Source organism: Branchiostoma floridae, chromosome 15 (assembly GCF_000003815.2).
Source record: "Branchiostoma floridae strain S238N-H82 chromosome 15, Bfl_VNyyK, whole genome shotgun sequence".
In the NCBI taxonomy this organism is placed as follows: Eukaryota; Metazoa; Chordata; class Leptocardii; order Amphioxiformes; family Branchiostomatidae; genus Branchiostoma; species Branchiostoma floridae.
The window spans coordinates 2,251,260-2,263,037 of NC_049993.1; the positions used below are offsets into that span (position 1 = coordinate 2,251,260).

At 40.1% G+C, this 11,778-nt stretch overlaps 1 protein-coding gene across 1 annotated transcript in view; it reads right to left on the reverse strand.

The window, feature by feature from the left end:
- Positions 1 to 803: 803 nt before the first annotated feature.
- Positions 804 to 11,778, reverse strand: part of LOC118432154 (mucin-17-like) — a 35,626-nt gene continuing 24,651 nt past the window's right edge. Inside the window, exons 11-31 of the mRNA XM_035843683.1 lie at positions 11,444 to 11,635; positions 11,084 to 11,281; positions 10,729 to 10,920; positions 10,373 to 10,561; positions 10,019 to 10,210; positions 9,650 to 9,841; positions 9,285 to 9,476; positions 8,924 to 9,121; positions 8,565 to 8,759; positions 8,275 to 8,445; positions 7,623 to 7,790; positions 7,263 to 7,442; positions 6,705 to 6,917; positions 4,866 to 6,260; positions 4,548 to 4,660; positions 3,820 to 4,009; positions 3,108 to 3,177; positions 2,587 to 2,822; positions 1,845 to 2,297; positions 1,048 to 1,600; positions 804 to 816 (exon numbers count right to left, since the gene is read on the reverse strand). Of these exons, the coding sequence (XP_035699576.1) occupies positions 804 to 816; positions 1,048 to 1,600; positions 1,845 to 2,297; positions 2,587 to 2,822; positions 3,108 to 3,177; positions 3,820 to 4,009; positions 4,548 to 4,660; positions 4,866 to 6,260; positions 6,705 to 6,917; positions 7,263 to 7,442; positions 7,623 to 7,790; positions 8,275 to 8,445; positions 8,565 to 8,759; positions 8,924 to 9,121; positions 9,285 to 9,476; positions 9,650 to 9,841; positions 10,019 to 10,210; positions 10,373 to 10,561; positions 10,729 to 10,920; positions 11,084 to 11,281; positions 11,444 to 11,635 (5,495 nt within the window). The remainder of the gene's footprint in view (positions 817 to 1,047; positions 1,601 to 1,844; positions 2,298 to 2,586; positions 2,823 to 3,107; positions 3,178 to 3,819; positions 4,010 to 4,547; positions 4,661 to 4,865; positions 6,261 to 6,704; positions 6,918 to 7,262; positions 7,443 to 7,622; positions 7,791 to 8,274; positions 8,446 to 8,564; positions 8,760 to 8,923; positions 9,122 to 9,284; positions 9,477 to 9,649; positions 9,842 to 10,018; positions 10,211 to 10,372; positions 10,562 to 10,728; positions 10,921 to 11,083; positions 11,282 to 11,443; positions 11,636 to 11,778) is intronic.

The following is an 11,778-nucleotide window of genomic DNA, read 5'->3' on the forward strand; positions in this document are numbered from 1 at the left end:
ACCCCGCTAGCCTCACAGCGGCAAGATCTACTACAATACTACAATACTACAGGGCATTTAAGACCATCCGTACAATGTCACACCAGTCGTAACGATCAACCACAATATCTTCTACGGCGGAAAGCCCAGGTCATCCCGCACACGAGCAGGGACATGCCCCGATACCCTTGTAGCGGCAAGACCTGCTACACTACTACAGGGCATTTTAGACCATATGTATAGTGTAATACAACAGTAGGAACGGCCATGCACAACATCTTATACGCGATGATGCGCCTTTCACATGTACTGCGCGATCGGGCATGCACCTTGATGGGCCCCGCATCCCTGGCTTCGCTTGCCGACAATTTCGTGACGTTATCGACGCGCATTTCGTGATGATGCAGCGTACACATGGACGGCGCGATCGGGCACGGGCCCCGACAGGCCCCCGTATGCCTGGCTGCGCTTCCCAACAATTTCGTGACGTTATCGACGCGTACATCGTGATGATGCAGCGTACACATGGACGGCGCGATCGGGCACGGGCCCCGACAGGCCCCCGTATGCCTGGCTGCGCTTCCCAACAATTTCGTGACGTTATCGACACGTACATCGTGATGATCCAGCGTACACATGGACGGCGCGATGGGGCACGGGCCCCGACAGGCCCCCGTATCCCTGGCTGCGCTTGCCGACAATATCATGACTTTATCGACGCGTACATCGTGATGATGTAGCGTACACATGGACGGCGCGATCGGGCATCGACCCCGACAGACCCCCGCAAGCCTGGCTGCGCTTGCCGGCGATTTCGTGATGTCTTACATGAAACATCTGCCAATTGTGTGAAGTATAGCATCATCAACTTATAAATTGAGCTGCAAGCAATGACAGCTAAAAACTGTGGAATATGCTTCAATCATATAATGATGTGAATGCAGAAAGAGACCCAGCATTGTCAAAAAACGTATAATATCATGCACCACTATAATCGTAAACTGTTGCTACAAAGAATTACTTGTAGTGGGGAAGTAACCTGACAAATTAGAACAAAAATATACATACGGGGTTGATTTAGCCACGGTTGAGGTGGGTTGGGGCGTGGACCTAATGGTTGTTTGCTCCGCAGTAGTTGATGCTAGCGTTGTCTTCCTGGAAGTAGTTGGCGGTTGAACTGTGGAATGTACAGTCGACACGTCCATGGTAGATGATGGCTGTACGGTTGAGGCCGATCTTGATGTTGCTCGGGACGTTAATGATGTAGTCAGGATAGTAGTTTCTTCCTCGGTGGTTGGTTCAATCGTAGTCGGATTAACTGTTGTCAAACCACTAGTCGTAGATTGTTCTGTAGTTGTACGTTCTTTAGATGTGGAGAACGTAGTCTCTTCAGTAGTTGGATTTTCTGTAGTTTTCACCGTTGTTACAGGGCGCGTAGTTTCTTCCGTCGTTGGAGGCTGTGTATTTCCTGCATCAGTTGTAGTCAGTGTAGTTTTAGCCGTTGTAAGAGACGGTGTACTTTTTGTTGCCGTTGTAGCCTCTGTAGTTGGCTCAACTGTAGTCGGTTGAACTGTAGTCATTCCAACGGTTGTATGTCTCCCTGTAGTTGTATCGGGTTCATCTGTGAGGTATTGCATTGATTATTCTTTTTAGTGGGAGAGAACATACTTGAAGAATATAGTTTTAACAGAATACGTATTGGAGTTTTGTCTGGTGTACAGGTTATGTGTTGATATCGATGCAGAAGTAGCAGACAGTTTTTGTCTGCTCATGCCTTGTGGAATGGGTTGTAGTAAGCATAGATGGTGCATTTATGGTTCAAGTACACATCCAAAAAGCAGTAGAAAAATGTTCTATGTACATACCTTCTGTCGTTGGCTGTATTGTTATTGAAGCAGTCGTGAGCTCCGACAAAGTGCTTTGCGTTGCAGTCATTGTTGTTTGTGGTTCTGCGGTTGAGGTTAGTTTCACGGTCATTTCTGTACTGATTTGGGCTGTGGTCATCTCTGTACTGGTTTCGGCCGTGGTCATTTCTGTACTGGTTTCGGCTGTGGTCATTTCTGTACTGGCTTCGGCTGTGGTCATTTCTGTACTGGTTTCGGCTGTGGTCATTTCTGTACTGGTTTCGACTGTGGTCATTTCTGTACTGGTTTCCGCTGTGGGCATCTCGGTTGGCTGCTCCGTTGAGAGCACCTCCGTCCTTGTCGGAACAGTTGTACCATATGCCGTTGTGAGTAGTTCAGCCGTAGACTGCTGTACAGTTGACAAGGGTCGTGTGGATAAGCCAGATGTAGATGTTTTCGGCGATGTAGTCCGACCTGCAATGTGTATGGAGGTCATTGTTGTTTAGTGGAGTAGAGTTTCTTATTTTTTTCTTACATCTGCCTCAGATAAAGTTTGTCAGCTGCGAGCATTGCCTTCTCATTACTGGAAGACACCCCCCCCCCCTCATTTCTCCGTCGTCTGCCCACTCTTTACTTTGTAGTACCGTATAGTACATATGCCAGAAGAAACGATACTGCATACTGACTATACTCTTTATACTTACAAGTGATTCTATTAGGACAAACTTTAAGATAATACAAAGTACATATTTACGAAGACTACCTTCTGTTGTTGGTTGTATTGTAGATCCCTCTGTAGTTGGCTGTATTGTTGAAACGACATTTGCTGTAGTCAACAGAGTCTCTGTTGTGGTTGTCCTTTGGGCTGTAGCTTCGGTGGTCATCTTTGATGTTGTAACACCTTCTGTTGTAATAGCCTCTTCTATTGTTGATAAGCTTTGCCCAGTCGTTGTTACTGAGGGATTGATGCATTGGGCATTGTCATATGCTTGAGTGCACCTGAAACAATAAAATGAAACAATAAATCTCATACCCCATGAAGTATTTGGAATTTTGGAGAATCTCCCGGTATCATGGCCATATAGGAATTAAAGAACTTAGTGTTTCTCACCCTTCCTTCATTGTTTAACTTTCTTTCGAATTCCATAAGGAGTTATTCACCTGGGACATCCACATTACTTACACTTGCCATGTTGTTTTCATACAGTATTGCAATACTAAAAAATGTAGCTAGGGGACCAAATTCCCAGTTTTACTCAAAGACGGGATCCTTGTAGCACTTACTCGCATATTCTTGATGAATCCGTGGCCTGACACACTCCATCAACCAGACAATAATCAGAAGCGCAAAGCTCTGAAATGGAAACAAATAATTAGTAGATTGAATCTATCGTGCATGGATTACCTAGAAAAATTATAGATGATAAAGTATTGCAAAAGATTAATAAAGATCATAACTAAGTATTAAAATAGTCAGGTCAGACAGACGTATAAATGAATGCACTCGTAATGTTACCAAGGGACAATCATTATATAATGAATGAATGAAGACCTTTATTGCACATTTTTTTGCCCCACTGGCCTAGGTACAGGTCACACGGTAAGAATCATATATACTGTAACAATGGAAACAATCATACACTTCTAATATATGCAGATATGCGTCTAATCTATTCCAGGACATTCGACTTCCTCTCGCTTCTTGGTGATTGCATAAATGTAGCTAGCTGTATGGTTGGTTAGAGTTGGTTTATCAAAAGCTGTCAGGGATATAAATTCATAATGTGTAATGACAATTCGATAATATTGAGATTGTCGTGTGTATGTCGTAGAATTCAGATGTCTTGTTATGGAAAATATCATCTTTTATCCTAGTCGGTATTTGTCTCTTTATGCTATAGCTACATCAAAATCGACGAATGGTTGCAATAATGCACGCATATACCACATCTATAGCACTCTTTTTGTACAATGATGACAACATTTTTCCACTAACCCGTTGTGTTCACTTCCATGTCTACCCCTATAGACTGGATGAAGGCTTCCTCCAAGACGTCTTCCGTGATACCAGCGGCTGAATCGGCCGTTATAGTCGTCTCCACGATGACGCTACCCTTGCTTAAGGACGTAACTGTCACAGAGTAGATGTGCGCTGAGACGGCACTTCTTGAGTAGACGTCAATGATCTAGCAAGGAAAGTAGATCAGAAAAAGACCAACTTTGAATAGACATCCCAATATGTCAAGCCGGACACGTTAAGTTGATTCAGACATATGCGATTCTCAATCAAGAACAAGGAGACCTGTCTTCTAAGTTAAAGCATTCAATTCATAATATACCCATTTACAAATTATTGCTCTGGGGTCATATATAGGACAAAGGCAAACGATGAAGAACAATTCTCGATCAGACAGTTCACGATAAAGCATAGTACGACAAATGCCAAATATTTTAAAGAGCTGCCGTTGCAACAACCATCTGCAATCTTCGTAAAGTAGTTAAAGGCAAACATAACTGGTTCAGTATGATCAGTATGAACTGCAGCTAGGTGTCGCTGCTACCAATGCGATCCCAAACTGTACTGATAAAACTATTCAAAAACATGTGGCTATGAATAAAGAACTTTGTCATCCAATCATTCACCAACTCGATACAACTATTCATCGGTATATCATTTCTTATACTCTTAATCCAATTGACATCATACTGTAATGTGACACAAACCATTGCTGTCATATTTTCTTTGGTAGCCTTGAATTCTGCAGATCTGCAATCAGCCATGGAGTCCTGGTACACTAGATCAGTAAATCTGGCGCTCTGTGCAAAGCCGCTGGACGCTGAAAGAATTGTAAGAAAATTTACAATGTTAAATGATTGAAAAATACGAAAATCCTGCAATTTATCTAAATTGACTAAATACATAAAACATATCCCTGAACTCAATGAGTAAGGAATCATTAGTATTGAGGTGTTCATTTGTACGTAAGTAATCAAACAAAATAAATGCACAACGATCCTTGAAAAAAGTAAATCCACTCTTACCGAGAGCGCATGTTGTTCCATCTCCAGCGAATCCTTTTTTACATTGGCAAGTTCCATTTGACAGCTTTTCTGCATATTTGTTACATCCATCGTTGCAATCTCCCAATTGCGTTGTAGTCTCCATTGTTCTTAAAGTCGTGGATTGCTGTGTTGTGACTTGTTGGTTGGCCAGTGTTGTTTGTATTGTTGTAAGGGTTTGTGTTGTTTTCTCTGCCGTTGTCGATTGTATTGTTGTGCCTTTAAAAGTTGACGTAGCCTCCTCACTTGTCGTGGAATGGGCAGAGGACTTTGCTTGTGTCGACAACACTGATGTTGTACTTGCAGACAACGTGGTGACCTCCGTCGTTTTCTCGTCTGTAGTCAATGGTTCGGTTGTGATCGTTGTTGTATGGGGTGTGGTCTTTATATCTGTTGTTACTGACGCTGTAGTTGACACTGAGCTTGATGGCAATGTGGTCGGTTCTTCGCTAGTCGCTTCCGTTGTTTCCTCTTCTGTAGTCAATGGTTTGGTTGTAATTGTTGTTGTTAGGGGTGTGGTTTTCATATATGTTGTTGCTGACGCTGTAGTTGGTGATGAACTTGATGGCAATGTAGTCGGTTCTTCGCTAGTCACTTCCGTTGTTTCCTCTTCTGTAGTTGATGGTTGAGTTGTAATCGTTGTTGTTAGGGGTGTGGTTTTATCATCTGTTGTTGCTGACGCTGTAGTTGACACTGAACTTGATGGCAATGTGGTTGGTTCTTCGCTAGTCGCTTCCGTTGTTTCTACGTCTGTAGTCAATGGTTGGGTTGTAATCGTTGTTGTAAGGGGTGTGGTTTTAGCATCTGTTGTTGCTGACGCTGTAGTTGACACTGAACTTGATGGCAATGTGGTTGGTTCTCCGCTAGTCACTTCCGTTGTTTCCAAGGCTGTTGTTGATGGTTGAGTTGGAATTGTTGTTGTAAGGGGCGTGGTTTTATCATCTGTTGTTACCGACGCTGTAGTTGAAGCTGAACTTGGTGGCAATGTGGTCGGTTCTTCGCTAGTCGCTTCCGTTGTTTCTACGTCTGTAGTCAATGGTTGGGTTGTAATTGTTGCTGTAAGGGGCGTGGTTTTAGCATCTGTTGTTGCTGACGATGTAGTTGAAGCTGAACTTGGTGGCAATGTGGTCGGTTCTCCGTTAGTCACTTCCGTTCTTTCCAAGTCTGTAGTCAAATGTTGGGTTGTAGTCAAAATATAGTTTGTAGATTGTCGTGTTGTGGGGAGCAGTGTGGTTTGGCTTGCTGTTGCCATCGTTGTTGGCAAAAGCGTTGACTTCTCTGCAGTTGTGAGGGCTAAATTTGCTGTAGTGAAAGTCGATGAAGTTGATGTAGTTCCTTGGGATGTTGTTTTTGTTGTCATTGCTGTCGGTTCATCGCCTGCATTTGGTAGAATTATTGTTATAAACAGTATCTTAGGAACGTTATTCTACCTTCATCATTTGGAAAATCTGGTTGAAACAGTGGTTACATTGACAAAGCTTTAAAAAAAATACCTAGATCCTACTGAGTGTTATATACATGCTGGGAAAAGACTCGCATGGCGTTGTAAACATCATACATACATTCAAGGAGCAAACATCATGTAATTTAGGTGACGAAACATAAGGTTAGGGTATCACTTAGGATATAGTATCTTTTATTCTAAAATAATAAGTTGACGAACGGGGTGAATTTTAACGTGAAATGCTATGTGTATAAACATTTTAGAACATTTAAGAAATATTAAGGCTTAATTTCAACTTTAAATTCCATATGTATCTTTTTAAACATGAAATTCCAGATTTATCTTTTTAACGAAAGAAAATATGATTTCATTTTTACCTTCTGTTGTAGGCTGCAATGTTGTAGAACCAGTTGTGATGTCCGGTTCTGTGTTTTCCATTGTAGTCATCGGGTGTGTAGTTTCAATAGATTCGGAGGACGTCGGTGCTTCGGAAGTAGTGCTTCCGATGGTTGTCATCGTACTGTACTTGCTAGTGGCAGGTAAGGTTGTAGACTCGTCTGTGGTTGTTTTCTCCAATGTTGTCAATCGTACTGTTGGAATATACAGGATGAGAAGGTACTCAAAATTTAATACAATCATGCAGATATATGGTTAGTCATGTGTATTTGTATATTTGCTGCACTGATCTTTATAATGCAAAAATACTGTTACAAGTGTGACATGAAGAATATCATTTTATGTTCGGTATTGATAGTAGCAATGAAAAGACCTGGACACTTTTATACATAATTATATACCCTCTTATTACTTCATTTTGCAATTTTTTTCGTCTCTTCGCTCTTTCTTGCTCCCTCCTTTCTCTCTCTTTCTCTCTTTCCCTCTGTTACTCTCTATCTCTCTCTGTCTAAGTATCTATCTATCTATCTTCTTTTTACCTTCTGTTGTTGGCTGCAATGTTGTATGACCAGTCGTGATGTCCAATTCTGTGTTTTCTATTGTAGTCATCAGGTGTGTAGTTTTACTGGTTGTAGAGGTCGTCATTGCACTATACTGGCTGGTGGTGAGCATGGTAGTAGGTTCGCCTGGAGTTGTTTGCTCCGATGTCGTCAATCGTGCTGTTGGGATGTGCAGTATGATAAGGTACTTATGTTGAATACAAAATTATTACACATATGCATATTTATGGATTGATTATATGTATTGTTATATATACTTCATGGATCGTTATATATACAAAGACACTCTTGCATGTGATGACATGAAGAATTCCCTGTATCTATTTATCTTCTTTTTACCTTCTGTTGTTGGCTGCAATGTTGTACGATCAGTCGTGATGTCCGATTCTGTGTTTTCCATTGTGGTCATCAGATGTGTAGTTTCACTAGATTCAGATGACGTCGGTACGGTGGTGGGTTTGGTTGTAGTCTCGTCTGGAGTTGTTTCCTCCCATGTTGTCAATCGCACTTTGGAATATACAGGATGAGAAGGTACTTAACGGTCATACAATTATGCATATATATGGATAGTTATAAGATATGTGCATTTGTATATTTGCCGCATGAATCTTTATAGATATCTATCTATTTGTCTATCTAATTTTACCTTCTGTTGTAGGCTGCAATGTTGTATGACCGGTCGTGATGTCTGATTCTGTGTTTTCTATTGTAGTCATCAGGTGCGTAGTTTTATGGGTTGTAGATGACAATGGTGCTTCGGAAGTCATTGTACTGTGCTGGCTTGTGGTGTGTATGGCAGTAGATTCGCCTGGAGTAGTTTGCTTCGATGTCGCCACTCGTGCTGTTGTGATGTACAGTATGATGATATTTATCACATACATAGATAATTATATGTATTTGTATACATCATAGATCTTAACATCAGCAAAAAACACTACTGCATGTAATAACATGAAGAAGTCCATCTCTATCTATTTATCTTCTTTTTTACCTTCTGTTGTAGGCTGCAATGTTGTACGATCAGTCGTGATGTCCGGTTCTGTGTTTTCCATTGTGGTCATCAGATGTGTAGTTTCACTAGATTCAGAGGACGTCGGTACGGTGGTGGCTTTGGTTGTAGTCTCGTCTGGAGTTGTTGTTTCCTCCCATGTTGTCAATCGCACTTTGGAATATACAGGATGAGAAGGTACTTAACGGTCATACAATTATGCATATATATGGATAGTTATAAGATATGTGCATTTGTATATTTGCCGCATGAATCTGTCTATCTAATTTTACCTTCTGTTGTAGGCTGCAATGTTGTAGAACCAGCCGTGATGTCCGGTTCTGTGTTTTCCATTGTAGTCATCAGGTGTGTAGTTTTATGGGTTGTAGATGACAATGGTGCTTCGGAAGTCATTGTACTGTACTGGCTTGTGGTGTGTATGGTAGTATATTCGCCTGGAGTAGTTTGCTTCGATGTCGCCACTCGTGCTGTTGTGATGTACAGTATGATGATATTTATCTTAAATACATATATACACATACATGGATAATTATATGTATTTGTATACATCATAGATCTTTATATTAGCAAAAAACACTGTTGTATGTGATGACATGAAGAATTCCCTCTATCTATTTATCTTCTTTTTTACCTTCTGTTGTTGGTAGCAATGTTGTAGAACCAGTCGTGATGTCCGATTCTGTGTTTTCCATTGTAGTCATCAGGTGTGTAGTTTTATGGATTGTAGATGACAATGGTGCTTCGGAAGTCATTGTACTGTACTGGCTTGTGGTGTGTATGGTAGTATATTCGCCTGGAGTAGTTTGCTTCGATGTTGTCATTCGTGCTGCTGTGATGTACAGTATGATGATATTTATCTTAAATACATATATACACATACATGGATAATTATATGTATTTGTATACATCATGGATCTTAATATCAGCAAAAAACACTGCTGCATGGTAATAACATGAAAAGTTCCATCTTTATATTTTCATCTCCGTTTTACCTTCTGTTGTTGGTAGCAATGTTGTAGAACCAGTCGTGATGTCCGATTCTGTGTTTTCCATTGTAGTCATCAGGTGTGTAGTTTTATGGGTTGTAGAGGACAATGGTGCTTCGGTCGTAGTTCCTTCGATGGTAGTTGTGTATATGGGTGTAGACTCGTCTGGAGTTGTCTGCTCCAGTGTCGTCAATCCTGCTGTTGTTGTGTATAGTACGATAAGGTACTTATCTTGAGTACAATTGTACATATACAGATGTATGGATAATCATGTATATTTGTGTATAAACTTCATGGATCTTCATATCAACAAAAAATTCTAAAGCATGTGATGACATGAAGAATTCCCATCTATCTATCTTCTTTTTTACCTTCTGTCGTTGGTAGCATTGTTGTAGAACCAGTCGTAATGTCCGGTTCTGTGTTTTCCATTGTAGTCATCAGCTGTGTAGTTTCGTGGGTTGTAGGGAACAATGGTGCTTCGGTAGTAGTTCCTTCGATGGTAGTTGTGTATATGGGTGTAGACTCGTATGGAGTTGTCTGCTCCAATGTCGTCAATCGTGCTGTTGTAATGTATAGTATGATAAGGTACTTATCTTGAAAACAATTATACATATACCTTTGTATGTGCAATTACATGTATTGTTATATATACTTCTTGGATCTTTATATCAGCAAAAAAACACTGTTGTATGTGATGGCATGAAGAATTCCCTCTATATATTTATCTTCTTTTTTACCTTCTGTTGTTGGCTGCAGTGTTGTATGACCAGTCGTGATGTCCGATTCTGTGTTTTCCATTGTAGTCATCAGGTGTGTAGTTTTATGGGTTGTAGAGGACAATGGTGCATTGGTTGTAGTTCCTTCGATGGTAGTTGTGTATATGGTTGTAGATTTGTCTGGAGTTGTCTGCTCCAGTGTCGTCAATCGTGCTGTTGTAATGTATAGTATGATAAGGTACATATCTTAAATACAATTATAGATGTTATATGCATTATATGGATAATTCTTTGTATATATATACCTCATACATCTATATATTAAAAATAAGCAAACACCATTACATGATATGACATGAAGAATTTCCTTTTCACCTTCCGTTGTTGGGTGCAATGTTGTATGACCAGTCGTGATGTCCGGTTCTGTGTTTTCTATTGTCATTAGATGTGTAGTTTTATGGGTTGTAGAGGACAATGGTGCATTGGTTGTAGTTCCTTCGATGGTAGTTGTGTATATGGTTGTAGACTCGCCTGACGTTGTCTGCTCCGATGACGTTAATCGTGCTGTTGTAATGTATAGTATGATAAGGTACTTATCTTGAATACAACATATACGGATGTATGGATAATTATTTATATTTGTGTATATACTTCATGGATCTTTATATCATCGAAAAACACTGTTGCATGTGATGAGGTGTGGAATTACAATCTATTTATCTTCTTTTTACCTTCTGTTGTTGGCTGCAATGTTGTATGACCTGTCGTGATGTCCGGTTCTGTGTTTTCTATTGTAGTCATCAGGTGTGTAGTTTTATGGGTTGTAGAGTACAATGGTGCTTTGGTCGTAGTTCCTTCGATGGTAGTTGTGTATATGGTTGTAGATATGTCTGGAGTTGTCTGCTCCGATGACGTTAATCGTGCTGTTGTAATGTATAGTATGATAAGGTACTTATCTTGAATACAATTATACACGTGTATGGATAATTATATTATTGGTATATACATTTCATGAATCCTTATATCAGCAAAAAATGTTGCATGTGATTACATGAAGAATTTTCAACTATCTATCTTCTTTTTTACCTTCTGTTGTTGGCTGCAATGTTGTATGACCTGTCGTGATGTCCGATTCTGTGTTTTCTATTGTAGTCATCAGGTGTGTAGTTTTATGGGTTGTAGATGACAATGGTGCTTCGGAAGTCATTGTACTGTACTGGCTCGTGGTGTGTATGGTAGTATATTCGCCTGGAGTAGTTTGCTTCGATGTCGTCATTCGTGCTGCTGTGATGTACAGTATGATGATATTTATCTTAAATACATATATACACATATATAGATAATTATATGTATTTGTACACATCATGGATCTTAATATCAGCAAAAAACACTGCTGCATATAATAACATAAAGAATTCCATCTTTATATATTTATCTTCTTTTTACCTTCTGTTGTTGTCTGCAATGTTGTATGACCAGTCGTGATGTCCGGTTCTGTGTTTTCCATTGTAGTCATCAAGTACGTAGTCTCATGGATTGCAGAGGAGAATAGTTCTTCAGTTGTAGTTCCTTTAACAGTAGTTGCCGGTATGGCTGTAGACTTGTCTGGAGTTGTCTGGTCTAGTGTCGTCAATTGTGCTATAGTAATGTAGAGTATGATAAGGTACTTATCTTGAATACAAATATACATATGTATGCGCAATTATATGTATTGTTATATATACTTCTTGGATCTTTATATCAGCAAAAAACACTGTTGAATGTGATGACATCCCAAAGAA